The 17,976-nt window shown below is 59.6% G+C and overlaps 1 protein-coding gene across 5 annotated transcripts in view; it reads right to left on the bottom strand.

Moving 5' to 3' along the window:
* The window catches only part of EIPR1 (EARP complex and GARP complex interacting protein 1), a 121,635-nt gene that overhangs the window by 53,205 nt on the left and 50,454 nt on the right, over positions 1-17,976 (bottom strand). The window contains exon 1 of one of the 5 annotated variants that reach the window (XM_040495959.1): positions 16,258-16,321. The exons of the other annotated variants lie outside the window; for them this stretch is intronic. Within the exon in view, the coding sequence (XP_040351893.1) occupies positions 16,258-16,306 (49 nt within the window). The 5' untranslated portion in view covers positions 16,307-16,321. Of the gene's footprint in view, positions 1-16,257; positions 16,322-17,976 lie in introns of those variants that run through there. 5 annotated transcript variants of the gene reach the window in all.

The following is a 17,976-nucleotide window of genomic DNA, read 5'->3' on the forward strand; positions in this document are numbered from 1 at the left end:
GAGCCTGCTTGGGATTCTCTTTCTCTGCCCCTCCCGCGGTCTCTCTCTCTCACTCTCTCTCTCACTCAAAATAAAAAAATAAACTTAAAAGCAAACCGAAGCCTCTGTGAAATGTGCAGAGCCCCCATGTTAAACACCAGAGAATCTTGTACTCATTAAATTCAGTCCGTGTCAGATGGAAAGGCCAAATCCAAACACCAGAATGCTTTAAAAGGTGGAGTGCTCAAAAATGGGAATTTTGTATTCAATATCGCAGAAGACATGACCGGTGAGGCCCAGTGGGCACAGCCATGCTGGAAGGGGGAAATCCCAGCCAAGTCAACTAGGTCAGTTCACGGAAATCTGTGGCCAAACCCCACAAACACCACGACCCGGTGAGCCCGCGCTGGATCTGCGCGACCACTCTAGGCTCCTGCACCCCCGCCAGGGAGCCTCCTCCCCACAGAGCCGCCACGTGGCCCCAGGCCCGCCGACAGCAGCTCGCACAACCCTGGACGCGGCTAAAGGCTGCTCTTGGCCACACTTCCTCTCACCCTAGACAAACAAGGGAAGCCGTCCCCTCCACCTTTTGTCTGGAGCGGACACGAAATGTGACCGGCTACATTCCCTCCCTCCCACCCACCTCGTGCACACCTCCACACCCCCTCAACTGCGGCCCCTGACTATTGAGTCCTCCAGTTCGTTCCCTCATGTTTAACCCTGAAACCCGGCTGCAAATGCTCCGACATCAGAGCCCGCAGACGGCGGCGGGCACAGCGCCGGCTCCTGGCGGGTGTGCGCTTTGATGGGCTTGGGGGCAGAGCCAGCTGGCTGCGAGACGCCGTTGCCCAGGGAACGGCCACTGAAGTGTGTGCTCGAGTGGGCACGGAGGCCTCTGCCGCCTCCACGGCCGCCGCTGTGCGCGGGGAAGCCCAGCTGGTGCCCATTAGTGCGTGTGGCGGGGATGGCGAGCCAGTTCCAGAAGCTTCACTCTCCCCGCCGACGACCCGGCTTATCCCACTGCCTCCCTAATGAGCGTGCCATCCTGCACCCACCCAGAGAACACGCAGTGGACGGAGAGGCGTCCCGGGGATGTGCCCCAATTAACAGCTCTGGCCGACTGAACATGAGGGCACAGCCCTGCAGCCCCGCCAAGACCCATCGTTGCACTGGCTGTCACCTTCTCTTTCCTCTCTTTGTTTCACTTAAAATGGCTTAGAATACAGGAAGAGGGTGGGGGTGATTGCGGAAGGCACAAAAGTAAAAGACTCATTTTAAACGTATCTATTTGATCACCAATCCCTTTCAAATGCGGAGGGCAACCGTTTTGAAATTCTGGGTCTCCCCATGAAATGCAAAAAAACCCAAGTTACTTGGGGGACTTAATAACATTTTCGGTATTTACACACCTTTCATTTGACGCCTTCCAGGTGCTCCCATCTCTACAAACACCACAGGGGCTGAGGGTGGTCGACACGGACAGTCTTCCCGTGACAGCCACTGCAGGCTCAGGACGGGGGGCCCGGGGCGTGGGCGGATAGCTCACTGTGTGTGCTTGCCGTGTGTCCCCAGGTAACCCCGTCTCCTCCACACCTGACCACCGCAGGCCTGCCAAGACACAGCCACGCACTGGCGCTGCACACAGAACTGAGCTAAGGGACCACGCGACGGGGAAGACAGACTCTGCAGCTGGAAGAGCCAAGTTTGAATCCTGGGTCTGGCTTAGCTACTCTGTGATCCTGGGGAAGAGTTTCCCATCAACGGCATTGGGGTGACATCTCCTCCGCGGGCGAGCCCGAGCAGGCAAAGACCTAGACGTCACCACACGGGTGGTGGTGGTGCAAGCTCCCACCTCCTGTCCCCCGGGTGCTGCCATCAGAGGTGTGGACGCGCCTGCCCGTACGCCCTTTCTCTTGCCCTGTCTGTCATCACATGCTCTCTGTCCTAACCTGGCTCTTGGGGACCCCTGGGCTCCCGCGAGCCCTGCCTCTGCTGCTCCCTTTCTGTGCCCGCCCCGTAGCTTTCCGGTCTCTTTGTCTTCCCCTCTCCAGTGCTGCTCACGGGTTCTCCTTCCTTAGAGGGGCCTTGGTGGCCGGGGGAGCCACTGCTCGCTGGCCAGCGTGCCGTAAGAGTGTGTCACCTCTGGACGGGAGCCCCTCCTGAGCTCTGTCCCCCAACTGCAGGTGACACCCAGGCGGTGGCTCCGCTCAGCCCGAGCAGCAGGATGGGAACACAGCGGCCGGGCCCGGCCGATCTGCAGGGATGAGCAGCCCGAGCACAGGCGGCAGGGGTGAGAAGCAAGAACGGTGGCTGTGGGGGAGGGGGACAGGGTGGGAAACGGTGGGGGTGGGGGGGTGAGCCCTGCAGCCCCGCCACGGAGAGACCGAGGGGCTGGCGGGGCTGCTGGCAGATACCCAGAAACCCAGCGTGTCTTCCTGCGGAAATTCTTCCAAAACAAGAAAGTGGAGCTTGTGGAGCAAAATACTGAAAATAAATGTCCGCCGAGACAGAGTTGGTCAAACGCACCGGGATTCTCCACGCCAGGAGCGACCCTGGAAAGGACAAGCCCTACCTCCCATGCAGTCCACCAGCGGGCCTCCTGGGTCGGCGCGACCGTGGCCCCCGCTGCCGACTTCCTGTCCGCTGCAGGCAGGGTGCCAAACGGCAGCTCAGAAGACGACCAGGAGAGGGGACGGGGCGGTCCAACCACACCGCGGGGCAAGCCCTGGAGGGGGAGCTCGGGCAGACGACGGAGCCGGAGGCCCCGACGCCAGACGGCCCCGTGCAGGGCGGGGACGCAGGGCCTCCACCGCTGACCTGCGCTGGCCAACACCACGTCAGCCTCTGCTCAGTAAGGACGCGGGGCCCTCGCGCCCGGCATCGGGGACCAAGGGCTCCAACGCGCTTGCCTTTCAGGACCGCAGAGCCCTGAAACAGAAAGGGAGCTGCCTGCCACGCAGAGGCCAGGCTCCCGCGACCGCACTGAAGCCACGGCCACGGCCCTCAGAGGCCGGCCGCTCGTGGTTGTCTCCCCTGGGAACCCCATGTCGTGGCCTGAGGCCGAGAGCCACGGCGAAAGGCCAGGGGAGCGTGTCCTAGCTGCTGCCGTTCAAGTCTTCCCCGCCAACGGCCACCTACAGCCACGACACGGGGGGGTAACCAGCCTTCCCGGGAGCCCCCCCTCCATCTTCCCAGACCCAGCCGCCCAGCACCAGGCGTTAGGGAGCAGGAAGGAGCCAATCCCAACGTGCCTGACTCCGGACCCGAGAACCCACGTGCTCCGCAGAGCCTTGTTCTTACCAAGCGGACTCAACCCATGTATACGGCAAAGGGTATCTTACAACCGCTGCCGTTACGACAGCCACGTGCACACGGCTCACGGCGGACACGGTCGCCGTTAACCTCCAGCTGCCGGATGCTAAGATGCAGAAAGCTTGGGAGAGGCCCACAGAAGCAGCAGGACAAAGGCCTTCCAGGAGGCTGTCCTGCCCACTGTGTCCTGGGGACATGGGGACACCTAGGGGTGAGGGGCATCTGGTGCGTGACTCTGGAAATGCCGCACATAGAAGGCGATGTGGCCTCGGGGGCAGGGATGCCCGCTACTCCCTTGAGCCTCCCAGAGAGCTGTGCAGAGGACAGGCCCCGGAACCCCCCAGACCACACGCCAGCAGGGACCTCTGTGTCCGCCTGCCCCAGGGCGCACACAGCCAGGGGCAGACCCGGCCCCGCCCTGACTCCAGAACCACGGCCTCTGCCCTGGGCCTGCCGACGAGCAGGGGCTGCGCAGACAGCCAGCGAGGGAAGACGCGCTGACCTGCTTCCACTGGCACGTGAGCCCCAGGTGGGCAGGGGGTCTAGATAACGCGACTCCTGTTTTCCCAGCATCAAGACACTTGCCTGGCATACAGCACGCATCCGCGGTCGCGGCGGAAAGACTGACGGACCGACGCCGGTGGTCACACGCTCTGGCAGCCACCGGTCCCCTGAGTGCCCGCACGCAGTCAGGCTCTCTGTCTCCTAAGGGGAAGGCAAGACCCGGAGGCCGCTCCCGCAGGGACACAAGCAGGGAAGCACGGACGACTTCCGTCCCTCCCCCGCGGCCCCGCTCAAGCCCTGTCCGTTTGAACCCGCCTCTCCCCCCACACCCCACCGCACCGCCTCCTCACACCACTCCTCCGTCTTTTGTTTCTTTTCACCCAGAACCGTTTCTGCGTTTCTGTGAAGCGGCCCGGACGGGTTGGTGGGGGGGGAGGGGGCGGTCACGGACAGGTGCGTAAGGGCTCCTAGCCGACTGCTCGGCCGCCGTTCCTAGGCGAGGCTTTCTGGCCAGAGTGTGGTGCTCTTCCCCCACCCCAGGCTGGCGCGTGTTTGGGACGGACCGAGAATCCGGGGAGACGATGAACGTGGACAGTGAGGAGTCGGTGCCCAGGGGGAGGCGGCAGAGAGGAGGAGGGGGCAGCCGTGACCCTGAAACACGGCTTTTATTTCTGTCTTCCAGCTCCCTCGATGGAGAGTGAGAGATGGGGGTTTTTCACCTTCCACTTCTGCTAACTGGGGACAGAGGCCCCCGAAATACAGGTCACGGTCTCATCAAAAAACAAAAAGGCAATTCAAATGCTAAATCTTAAGCATGCTTTGGAGGCCACTTACTAGCTTCTGAAATTTCACTTAATTGGCAAACTCCTTGGAAAGTTACCAGAGGACCAAGAGATCACCGTCAAATGCCAAAGCGGACAGCCGAGGAAGGTGCCTCCATCGTGCGGTGGGCGCAGGGGCCGGGAGCGTGGTCCTGCTCTCTGCCAGGCAGCACCACGCCATAGCAGCATCGGTGGTGGAGGGCACCACGAACAAGACACAGGAAGTACTCTCCATCACAGAGCCAGGCCTCCACGCGGGCCTCAGGAGAACAGAGCGGGCTGGACCGTGCTGCTCCTCCCCCGCCCAGGGCTCCTCAGGCATCTGCGCTGGACCTGTCAGCCAGGGATGTCGGCCGCTTGACTCGAGAGCAAACGTGCAGATCCCGGTGAACAGAGCCACCTTGGAACCGTCTCAGAGCAGAGCTGATGGCCGAGAGCACGACCAGACTGCAGCATCGTGAGGGCACACGTTCACCTCTGAGCCCGACCTGGGGAAACAGACGCGTCTTCTCCAAAGCACGGAACCAGGATGTGCCTTTCTGGGAGCCTGTGGGGAGGGGGCTTCCTCAACGAGATTCCGGCCCAGCCAGTGCTTCCCAGGACGGGCTGGGAGGGGCTCTAGCCAATATTCACGGCCAGCAGGGTCAACGCGGCCCCGCCCTCAAGGAGCCTGGATGTGCTGTGTCCTAGGCCACACGGAACTCGGATGCCACCCTCCTGCCCGTGGGGGCGGGGCGCTCTTTCAGGATCTCCTTCGGTCACAAGGTCGGGCTGCAAATCCACGGCTCTCAGGCACCGCCTGGCTTTCCCGAGCTTCGGTCACCCGCTTCACCGTCCTCCTCGGCTGTACTGCTCTGTTAGTGTCCCCACGGGCTCTGGGCGAGGGGCCAAGCACAGGCGCACCACCTTGCAGACCGCCTGCTTCCCTCCCTGCCTGCAGGGCCCTCCCTTCTCAGTGACCCCTGGGTCACCGTGTTCTTCTGTCTGGGTTTCCTCGTACAGTTGCACAACAAGAACACCAGCCTTACAACGTTCTCCCTCTCTGTGCAGACGGGGCTGGGCGATGGGACCCAGGGACCCCAAGACGCCTGCCGGCCAACGGCAAGAACTGAGAGTGGGGCGAGTGATGGCAAGGCGGCCCAGTCCCAAGTGACCCGGGTCCTCTCTCCCCCGCCCAGCGCACCCCGCCTGCTCCCTGCTCTGTGCTGGCTCCCTCCGGACGTGGCCCCTCTTCTCTGTCACGTCCCAAGGTGAGCCCCTCGGCTCTGAGGCCCCCGTGGTCCTTCCTGCCCTCAGCCAGGCTCCCGTCACCCCGCCGGCCCAGGGGCAGCACGCGCGGTTCACACCTGCGTGTCCCGGCTGCGACCCATCTCCGGAGACGAGATGGGTCCACCCGCGTCGCGGTGGACATCCCCACGTGCCCGGAGTGCCGCGTGCCCTCACAGGCACTGCTGACCACAGCTCTGCCCCCACAGTCCTCCACAGCCCCGCCACGGCTCTGCTCTGCCTCCGGCTGCCTTCTCTCTAGAGCTCGCTCCCCGCCTGACCCCACGCCACTGGTCCCCTGCCCACACAGGCCCCGGGGGCATCCTTTACGGGCTGGCCACCCCCCAGATGGCAACCTTTGTCCTGCACGCCCAAGCCGGTGGCGGCTACACCCCGGGGCGGAAAAGCCCGGGCGGACGGACGGCCCTCGCCCCTCCACCTCCACACTTGCTCCCTCCTCGGGACCAGGGCCCGCAGGCCGACCCCCCGCCTCTCACGCCAGCCTGCCTCCTCTTCGCTCTCGGGGCGCCAGCCGTCCGCCACCCACACTCCGACTCGCCTCACACGGCCCAGGCCAGACCCCGAGCCGGTTCCTCCTCCTGAGAGGCGACCCCCCCGCATCTTACCACGGGGCGCACGCGCACACACACACACGTGCATGCACACTCCTGCACCCAGTGCACACTCGACACGTATTCACACACTCGTAGCACACGCACACGTTCTCTCACACACACGCAGCTCGTGTACGGACTTTCTCCCACACACTTGGCGCGTACACACACTTATTCACACACAGCACGTGCACACATGGAGTCCTTGCATACACCTTCTCAATCGCAATCACGCTCGCACATGTGCATGCACACATACCCTCATTCACGCGGCACGTGCACACCCTCACCCACAGTGCACACTCACACGCAGCACGTGCACACCCTCACCCACAGGACACGCGCACGCCCTCACAGCATGTGCACACGCACACTGTCACGCACTCTCGTTCTCCCCTCCTCTGCGGGCACTCAAATCCCACTTCCTCAAACAAGTCCGTCCCAGGCGGTCAGCGCCGCGCCCACTCAGTCTCCACCCTGGCACGTGCTTCAGTCTGTTCTCCTAACGCTTTCCTTCACCAGAGACCGTATTTACGCTGACGCACTGCCCCTCTACTCCCGCAGCCCCCGCAAGGGCCCCCGTCTGGTTCACGGCCGCGCCCCCAGGTCCTCAGTGGTGCCTGGCGTGCAGCGAATGCTCAGAGACAGATGCTGAGTGAGTAAGCACGACGCGTCATATGAAGAACACAAGAGACTGTTGAAACGCAAAAGGACACAAATTCACGATCCCTTTTAAAGGTGCTATTTTACCGCTGAAACGTGACGGGAGGTTGGGTATAGAGATTATAACATAGGGAATCAACTGTTCCCGGGAAGCGCAGTGAGGAGAAGATCTTTCCCCCTGAGACTTGGCCACAGCAGTCAACTGCACCCTGACGCTTATTTAGGAACGTTTCCTAAAGGTTATTAATCCCAAATCGGTCTCTGTGGTGAACTGAAGGTGGCCCGGGGCTCCCCGGGGAGGAAAGTGACGGGGGCAGGAGGAAACGGACAGCTGAGGGCGGGCACACCGGGACATGGAACGCAAGTCCCTCCGGTGAGAGCGGGCAGCGGCCTGCGGGACAGGGAGGGAGTGGTGAACAGGGCGCGTGACTCCCACGGGCCCTCCTCTGATGGGCCGGAGCGACTGCCAGCAAGTCACATGTGTCAGCAGGTCAGACGGGCTTCTGTGTCTGCCTGAGCAAAGCAGGAAGGACACAGAACAAACCTGCGATTTCTCCCAAGGCTGCAGGCAGGCCGGAGAGAGCAGGTGAACTTCACGCTCTGGGATCCGACCGTCTGGTTTCTCATCAGGAAGGGAAGAGGCTTACACTTCAGCTTCCGCCCAAGTTGCTGAGAGATTCCCCAGTTGTGGCGTCGACGAGGACACCTGGTGGCCCTGACACCAGGTCTCCACGCTACAGAACACGCCTCTGGCCACGTCGGAATGCCGGTCCCCCGAGCGCCAGCCCCCACCGGACACCAGCCCCCACCTGGACGTGAGCCCCCCGACCTGAGCGCCAGCCCCACCGCAGCACCAGTGCCCATGGCAGTGAGGGCCGGCGAGGGGTGAGGAGAGACCGCTCGAGTAGGATCACAGTCACTTGGAGGTCAAGAATTCAATTTTTTTGTAATTAGAATTCACATCGATGCAAAATGGGATGCCATCTTATGTGAATAGTACACAGTTCATTACATACCTGAATGCCTTCTCTGTATCAGATTCTGCTAGGCATTGAATATTTATAATTTATAACCTATCTCCTTTCAAAAAGGATCCAGGAAAGACGGCTGCTTGCTAAATGCGTTATGATGCAGATCAAAATTATATTACAAAAAATAGGCTATGTCATATTTTTTAAACCAGTTTTATCGAAATACCTGCTAAGACGATAGTTTTAAAAGCAATCAGCATGCGTGCATATTTAGTATTTAGTATATGGGGGTGACCCAGCGAAGGAGTGAGTGTTAGCAGCTGGACCAGGAACCTTCCAAGCCTTCTCTCATCTAATGGACACAAGAGATCTGCAGCGTACTGTGTTTTATACCGGGGTGCTATCATTTTATAAAGAGCAAAACCAATGTTCTAGAGCGTCAGCCACCTTCCAGACTCCCCTGGAGTTGGATATTACACAGGGTGGCTGACGCAGTCACTGCCCACAATGTCCCACAGCTATAAAGTGGCAGTCGGGGTTCAGATGGAACTCGGCCGGACGCCAAAGCCTGTCTGCGCCCTTGTCCTTGGGCCATCACAGGGGCATCATCCCAGGTATCCACTGCTGGACAACACGGTGGCCTGGGGCACCCTGTGTCCCGCTCTCTGAAGAGGGACTTAGGTCAACACTTAAAATTCTGGCCACCTGCTAAAATCACTCAGGGATGGTCTAAAACTCCTAATGCCAGCACGCGATTGGAAAACGTCTAACTCAAGGTGAGGCCCAGGGACAGGGACGTCTACAAGGAACTCGAGCGATCCTAGCACGTGGCCAGCTGGAGGGCCTGTCATTCACTTTATGTCAGTGGCTTGTCATCTCCAGGCGCGCTCTGTAAACCGACCATCCAGTGACGGTCACGCACCTCCTACGTTCCAGACTCGTGTCTCTTACGATGGTCATGGGGACCGCCGTGCTTCCTGTTCACAGCTGGCCTACTGTGTGCACCTCATGCACGAACCTCTTTAATCCTATCACAACCTCCCCAAGCAGGTGCTACTACTCTCTTACAAATGGTGAGAACCTGTACCTCAGAGAGCCAAAGGTCTGCCCCAAGGTCACTGGACCCACAGAGAGCTGGGACTCAGACCCAGGTGCATCTGGCTCTCACATCTATGTCCCACACTTCCTCCCAGGCCAGCCTAGGATGGACAGGTGAGGACCTCCTAACAGCCCTGAGCTGTGTGAGCACAGGACTGCAAGACGGCCTCTCTCGCCACCGTGGGGGGGAGGGGGGAAGGGGGCTCCAAGTGAAACCCGAACCCCTGGGGTTCCTGAAGGTGGGGCCTTCGGGAAGGCAGGGCTCCACCCTCATGATGGGTTCAGAGCCCATGTAGGAGACACGCCAGGGTGCTCACCAGCCCTTTACCATCTGAGCACAGCCACCTATGAGCCAGGAGGGGGCTCTCGCCAGGCACTGAACAGGCCCCGATTCGGGCTCCAACCCCCAGAACTATGAGAAACACGTGTCTGTTGTTTGCAGGCAAGCCAGTCTGCGGTATTTTGTAGTAGCAGCCAAACGGGTCAGGACAAAGATTCGACTCTTACCAAAACTAATAAAATATGAGGCAGAGATGGACGGAGAGGTGTTTTGGCAAAAACACTAAAACTAAATAGAAACCCTGGTGGCTGGGTCTGGAAAAAAACCATGCCATTAGTTGGGGAAAAAACGAAAAAGCGACAAAACACGAGAATCGCTTTTTCACAGTAAACGAGGCATTCTGAACCAGCAGCGTGAACCCTTCCAGGCCAAACACGGGCCCACGGGCTAACAAAAGCCGCCCTCGGCTGCACCAGCCTTCCCAGGCCTTCCGCGTTCCCTTCGTTGCCCACTGCCTCCCAGATGCCGCCGTGGACAAACTGTACCACCACAGCCACAGCCTGGAGGCGTCATCCGCCCACTGACGCGGGCTCAGAGCTTGCTGATGGCCCTGTGAGCGAGCGTCACACCAGCGTCCATCCCGGGACTGGTCATGGGACGCACGGCGAAAGGTGCGGTGGCCCCGGCCGGGGGGGCTCACTGGAGGGCCCCCAGGCTACCCTTGTCACCGCAAGGCCACGCACTCCGGGGGCTCAGAGGAGACAAGCAGACACATGGCCTGCCGTCCGCCTGGTCCGCGGGAACTGTGGGGCTGGCTGCCGTGGGCACCTCCGTGGTCTCCGCTGGGCCCTGCCCACGCTTGCTGTGGTGCTCCTGGCGCACAGGCCACAGTGGCGGGCATCCCACGCGGGAACTTTCTTAGTGCCACCCAGGAACTACCCCTTCCCTCCCCCAGCTCAGGAAACACCAGCTGCCATTTAAGGCCGTGTTCAGGTCTTCAACTTCACTATGGGCAACTGTGACTCTTGCCCAGGACGCCATCATCCATGAGCGTCCAGGTCTGCTTTAGCGCAGGGCGAGCGACAGACAGCACGCCGGCCGCTCGGTGAGATGCGCCTTCTCTGAACTTAATGCAGTGGAACCGGGGCCACTTCAGCGGCACAGACTCCAACTCGGGAACAGGTACCAACCACACTAGTGCTCTGATGATACCCACGGTGCAAACGCTCTTTTCACTCCTCCACTTCAAACGTTTAATAAGCAATTCATTATAAACAACAAACATCTAACAAATACTTTTAAAAGGAGAAGTAGAAGCGAGTTTTGCTGGATGATGACGACTTTTCCATGGGTCTAGCACCAAACTCGAGACAGATCATTGTAACTGGGTCACTGCTCTCAACCAGTCGAGGTGACCTTGTTCACCTGGGTCTGTCCAAGACCTGGATTCCATCCTGCCCTCTGCCCTCACACCCTCCCCCCTCCCTCCTCCCCCCACACACCCACGCCCTCCATCCAGCCCATTCCAGTCGTCCTTCCTTTGCATGGACCCCGGGGCTTTGACCTTTCTTCCATCTCCAATGTCTGGGTCCCAGCCCCTCACTGCCTCTGACTTGCCATCCTGGGGGACTTCCAACTGGGAGCCGACTTTGTCTCCTACCTCAGATGACACCTTCAGCCTCTCCCAGCACAACTGAGGGCAGGTGGTAGGAGGGAGAATCTCTCTCTCACGGCGTCCCCAGGGGTAGTGCAACACCCCTCAGTGTCCACAATCCTGGACACGGCACCAGGGGGGCCTCACTCGTCCCTTGTGGCTCCAGTGTCTGGGCCGGGGTGGCACACGCTGGGAGTTCATCACGTACGTGTAATTGTACAGGAAGGACCGGCGGAGCCCGCATGAAGAGACACCCCTCACTGGGCGTGTGGATGGAGCCGCTAAGTGAATAAAGGTGGTGGGGGTGACGGGAAAGGAGGGCGTTGGAAAGGAAGGAGAGGATGTGCAGAAACCACTGACCCGAGAGCCACGTGCGCTAAGACTGAGGCCCTAGACCCACAGCCACGGAGTGGCACAGTCACAGCCTCGCTCTCCTCATCCGCGGGCCAAGAGACTCCACCTGTTAGCACACGCTCACTGAGACGGAAGCTGAGCAGAGCCTGGTAAACAGTAAGCGTTCAATGAGCAACGACAGAAGGGATCTAGACTAGCTGGTTACTGAAGTCTCATCCCTGTCGGACAGTCCCGTCGTGCGGTGAGCCACCGGACGACCTCCCGGCCCAGCCTCACGAGGAGGCACCAGACCTTCTCCCGTTTCCTAATCCAGGGAAAACAAACTTCCCGTGAAGGGCCAGACAGTCAATATTTTTAGCTTTGGGGGCCATACAGTCCCTGCTGCGATGACTCCGTGACATTTCATCACGAGGACCGCCGTGATGCCACGTGAGTGCAGCTGTGTGGCAAGAGAACTTGATTGATGAGACCAGGCAGTGGGCCCGATTTAACCCATTAGCTCTCTGGTTTGCTGCTGTCCTAGACTATGAAAAGGTTCTGCTTCGTTTTAAGTAGACCCAAGACAGACCCTTCGTGCGTTTGCTGATTCACTACACCCAACAAATGCTTTCGGTGCTTACTATGTGCCAGGCCCTTTTGAACGTGGGGAGCAGAGCGGTGAGCAATGCTGAGTCGTCGCCCGCTCCAGACGGCGGTGACCCATGGAAAACTTTCCAGTGTCTCGCTCCATTCGCTGTCCGATCCCCTCACCCCTAACAGACGCTGTCGGCAGAGATCGGCAGCTCCGGTCTCAGCCGTGTTATGGGCCGGGGTTTCCTGCAACAGGAAAAAATGGGTTCTGTGGCTTTAAAAAAGAAAGTTTTCAAGTCACTGGTCCGCACCCGGTGTCGCGGTTTAACGGGTGGCTGGCGTGTGGCACCAGTCCTGCTGACATCTATCTACTGCTTGCCCTGCCGTGTCCCAGGAGACAACACTGACGTATGTGGACCAACGCATGGCTCCCAAAATCACCCCGGTCCCACCCTGGGTCCCACGGTCCTCGCGGTGTTTGCAGACTGCTTCCCGCTGACACTCAGGGCCACCACAGCCACAGTCCGGGTCGCCACATACCTTCACGGGCTCCTGGATCTGCTCTCCTGGGAGCGCACTCACGTGTCTCTGCGTGACACTGTGACTGAATGATGGCAGGCAGGGGCCAACCCCTCCAACGCTCTCTCTCCTGCAGGGAAAGGGGACCCCCAGCCGGCACACTCCATCCAGCCCCGGCAAGGTGGGCAGCCCCGCCCTCTCCCATGAGGGCACCCTGAGGTCCGCATGGATGCATCCCACGTGGGGCAGCGCACTGCCCTGGGGCAGCTTCATGGAGAGCTGGGCGCGTCCTCACAGAGGATGTCACCGAAGCCAGGGCACATGGCTCCCTCCGCCACCGCGCCCCGGGTCTGGGAAGAAACGCCAGGCCTCTCTGAACAGCCCTTCCCCGCAGTGACAGCCCCCCTTTTCATTGTTCATTCACCAAGAGCAGGCGGCCGGCAGGCAGCCGGGTGCCGCGAGGCCGCATCGGCATCCGCCCCAGGCTACCCTCACGGGGTTTTCCGGAATCTTCTCTCTGCCAGCCTCCCAGGCTTGCCTGCCTTCCCGTGTGGCGCTTCCGGGCGGACAGCGCTCCTCTGACACGCACAGCTACAGGCAGCTGTGACCCGACCAAGTATTTCCTATTACGTGCAGGGCCTCGTAGAGTAGAGCCCAAAGATCCTATGAGCTTTCTGTTTCACAGGCAGATGACACTGCTGACTCTTACGGAGTCGCTAAAGCCACCATCTGCGGTTACGTTCGCGCGTCAGGACGAGACCCGCCCCCTGCGCACGCGGGGCGCGGTCACATGCCCGCTACCGCTCCCCGCTGGGTCTGCCAGGTCACAGCAGACGGACATCCTGACGGTCTGCCCTCGAGATGTCGCCCGGCCAGCAGTGCTCCTCCTGGGGACGAGCCGTCCAGCTCCCCCTGAGCGCCAGCTTCTAGAGCAGGGACGGAAAGGACCCGGGCCCCCACTCTGCCACGGCACTTGCTGGTGGCGATGCCGGCCACCCGCAAACACGCCGTGGACGATCGGATGCCACGGCCTCCGCGGCGCCTTTCCCCGGAAGCCCTCCGGATCTCCAGCGCCGGGAAGGAGGAGGCGGCGCGGCAAAGCGTGGCGACGCCGCCGGACGGGCGTGGCCGGATCGCGGCCTCAACAGCCGGAGCCACGCGGAACTGCCGTTTTTATAGGTCGGAACCATCGAATTCGTACCGCTGCGCCTAACCTCCCCATTGCACGCTGCAAAGCGAACGTCCTGGATGGCGCTAAGGTGGTTTACAAATGCCAGGCCAGCGTCCTATCCGGTCTGTTCGAGGGACCGTGATGTGATCCCTGCAGCACCTGCATTTTCTATCTGAACCGGGGCAGTGGGTGACGCACGTGAATGCCTGGCGGCCCCAAGGCACATTGGCCAGAGATGCCTCTGGTTCCTGCCTCCTCTCCTCTCCCCTCCCCTCCCCTCCCCTCCTCTCCAGAGATGCCTCTCCTTCCTGCCTCCTCTCCTCTCCTCTCCCCTCCTCTCCTCTCCAGAGATGCCTCTCCTTCCTGCCTCCTCTCCTCTCCCTTCCCCTCCTCTCCAGAGATGCCTCTCCTTCCTGCCTTCTCTCCTCTCCTGTCCCTCCTCTCCTCTCCTCTCCCTCCTCTCCTCTCCTCTCCTCTCCTCTCCTCTCCTCTCCTCTCCTCTCCTCTCCTCTCCTCGAGCTACCGGCCCGGTTTCAGCAGGGGGCACTCAGGCACCCACCCCCTCATACACCCCTAATGTTTCATAATCTGTTGCTGAAAACATGTGCCTGGGTGTCACTGATGTCTAGGACTGTGTCCCTCCCCTCAGACTCTCAGACCTGTGTGTCTGTTTCAACTACTTCCCACAGATGGAGTCAAAAGCGCTTTGAATATCTGCCTAAATGCCCTATCATAGCCCTGCTTGCCAGGACCAGTTTCCATGGGGAAAAAAAATCAACTAGAAACAAACAAACAAACAAACAAACAAACAAAAAAGAAGCTGTATACAATCCGTCTCCTGCAGAACTAAGGTAGAAAGTCCCAATCTCAGAAACATCTGACCGGCCAACAGTGTGTTTGTAACCAGCTGCCATCCAGAGCACATATATGCTCTACACAGAGATGTATGTTGTGGGTCACAAACCACAAAGGAGCAGAGTCTATCAACCCAAAGTGCAGTGGAAGTTCCTCCAGACTCATCCCAGAACGTTCTCCGTGCGCCCTGCATGGTAAGACCTTGTTCTCCGGGGTATATTTGAGTTTCCAAAATAGTCAAAAATCTCAGAATCCAGCATGACTAATGAGATCGGTAAGCAAACAGGACAGGGTCATCAGGGGCCAAAAAGTACTGTCTAAAGTCAGGAGAAAGATTTTCTTAGACAGCAATGAAGCAGGTTCTTAAAGCAAATCCCAAACGGGTCCCAAAGGTCTTGAGCGTGGCGGTGACGGGGACCGGCAGAGGTCGCACTCAGCGGGAGGGGCAGGACCTACTCTACAGTCTCCGTTTAAAATGATACAGTTGGCCTTGCTCTGCAAGCACCCCCGGGAGTTAGCAAGTCCATTGTCAGTGAGATCAGTGGGTGGCCGTGGAGACCACACCTTCTTCCGCACAAGCACTGGCGGGCATTCGAACTCTGAGGAGAACCGGACAGGAGTCGGCCACTTGAATGCCTGATGTCGGGGGCTCTCCCAGGGCCGGCTGCCGGGTCAGGGCCGAGCCAGGCCCAGCACTGGTAATTTGGGGGCCCAGCACTGGTGATTCAGGGACCAACCGTGGCAGGTGCTGCCGCTCCGGTGAGCACACCTGCACTGCGTTCGCTTACAAACAGAACAACTAGGGGGCAAGTATTTCTGGTCTAATAACCCCGTGTGGTCAGTTCAAGCTTCTCACCTTTGACACGAAGACTGAGCTCGGGGTGGCGAAACGAAGTGATAAGATAAAAATAAAGTCACAAGTGGCAAAGCATGATTAATAATCTTGAAATCTTGGGGCGCCTGGGTGGCACAGTCGGTTAAGCGTCCAACTTCAGCCAGGTCACGATCTCGCAGTCTGTGAGTTCGAGCCCCGCGTCAGGCTCTGGGCTGATGGCTCAGAGCCTGGAGCCTGTTTCCGATTCTGTGTCTCCCTCTCTCTCTGCCCCTCGCCCGTTCATGCTCTGTCTCTCTCTGTCCCAAAAATAAATAAACGTTGAAAAAAAAAAATTAAAAAAAAAAATCTTGAAATCTTTGGCTACTCAAACTCACTCGGTGTGGGATGTGACAGGTGTTTCCACGGGGAACACGAGGGAAGGAAAAACGCCCCTCTCTGAGCCGGGGTGAAGAGGCCAGGAGCGAGAGGCGCGCTAATTAGCCCTGACCAGGGCCACCTCACAGGCTCGGGGCAGGAGACACAGCCCCACGCAGTAGGGCAGAACCCGAGAGGACTTCTTCACGGGCCTCCTGAGTCTACACAGACTGCGGCAAAACCTCCAGAGTCGGAAGGAACTTACAAAAGTCCCCGTGCGGAATACCCCACGGTGACTTGAGGAGGACTCTCGACTCGGCCATCTGAAAACTTCTGGACACGGTACAGTGAACCTCCCTGAACCCCACCAGCTCTGAGTGTGACGAGGGTGCCGGTGCCCCAACATCTGGGGAAACTCTGGCTGACGGAAAGCTCACCTTTAAAGCCGAGAAGAGAGTGAAAACTGAGGTTTGGGAATGTTTTCATTGGTGATTTCTAGAAGGATCTCCTTTCACGTTACTCAGAAGAAACTCCAGGCGCGCCTCGCTCTGCCGCAGACGCTGTTTGGTGCGGCCAGCAGGTCCGTGGCCACCCTGGCCCGCGTCCAGCACGTCTCTCGGCCACCATGCCCCGTGGTCACGTGCTCACTTCCTGTCTCCGAGTCGCGTTTCGGTCATTCTCGCAGTAAGTATTTCAAACTCTCCTGTCACTGTATTCGTCACGGCGATCCGTGGTCAGTGACAGCTCAGGTGATGGTCAGCATTTTCTAGCACAAAAGTATTATTAAATCAAGGCGAGTACTTTTCTTCAGAGGTGACGCTCTTGCACACCTACCAGACCGCGGCACGGCGTGAACACAATGTGCACACGCACTGGGAACCACACGGGTCACCCGCCCCGCTCTACCAAGACACCCGCCTTCCTGGACGGCCAGAGCGGAGGCCGCCGCGTCTTCAGCTCATGTGGCACACGCCAGGTCCCAAAGCGCTCACGGGGCCTCCGTCCTCCACATCGGGGACGGTGCCTTCGCCGTCTCCTTCCTCCACCCCACTGGCTTTCCTGTTTTGTCCCTCCATCCGTTCCTGTGTGACTTCTCACTGCGCTGACTCGCTTTAGCAGGCTGCTCCTAAACGAGGTCGGCGAAAACACGCTACGCGAAAGGACGGTGACAACAATGAGACACTTCAGTGAGCAGGAGGGCTGTGCCTTGTCAAAGAGGCCGCTGACAGCAGAGCTCAGTGGGGTCCCGTGGCCCCTTGAGGACTCATTAAACCTCTGACCCCCCGCCCCTCAGAACACCTGCCACGGGGCGATGTCACTTTGGGTGGATATCAGCTCAGTGTCTATCCTCCCCACACAGCTGGGAGCTTCCGGAAGGTCAGGATGGAGCCCCAGACGCTAGGGGCTCTGGCACGTAGTGTACAAGTAATCGGTACTGCGGGAGCAGTGAGAGGGAAGACCAGGCCTGCCGGCACTGAGGTCGACGGGAAGGGAGTGCCGGGTGACCGCAGGCAAGGACGGGAGCTGGGACCCTAACCGGAGGCTGGCCGCCCGCCACCGTTCATGGGCAGAAGTGCAGCACCAGCGCCGGTCACACTCCACCCATGCTATGTGGCCATGGTCACTGCCAATTTATGTAAAGATCCCCAGTTTCAGGGTCTCAAACAGCCCCCTCTAGTGCGTACCTATCAGACCTCAGGTGCAATCCACAAAAGCAGCCTCTGCAGATGAAGAGATCATTTCTGGATTCAGGGGAAAGAGCCGGAATGGCGGTCACGCCGGAGGACCAGCCTAAGCCTAAGCCTTGGGGAGCAGGGCTGGAAACCACACGGAGGCACTGGCCTGACCGGAAGGCTGTGCAGTCCCCACCCAGCAATCACGAAGCCCGCCCCACAGCTGCCGCTGTCACACTCAGGCCACTGGCGTGTTCCCGGTGTGCCAGGAACTCACTACCACCTGGAAGTCACCTGCGATGCTGCCACCATGACCCCCACACCCCAAAGCTATCTGCAGCCACTCATACTGCCAACCACTGTCCCGTGTGGCCCCCTGTGACTGGCAGCATCTCAGTCATACGCACGGTCCTAGTCACAGGGAAACTGCAAACTTGATTTCTTATTCCCATAATGGGAAATGGGGCTAATAACCTAGGAATT

The sequence above is a fragment of the Herpailurus yagouaroundi genome, unplaced genomic scaffold (assembly GCF_014898765.1).
Source record: "Herpailurus yagouaroundi ecotype Mexico unplaced genomic scaffold, PumYag 188, whole genome shotgun sequence".
In the NCBI taxonomy this organism is placed as follows: Eukaryota; Metazoa; Chordata; class Mammalia; order Carnivora; family Felidae; genus Herpailurus; species Herpailurus yagouaroundi.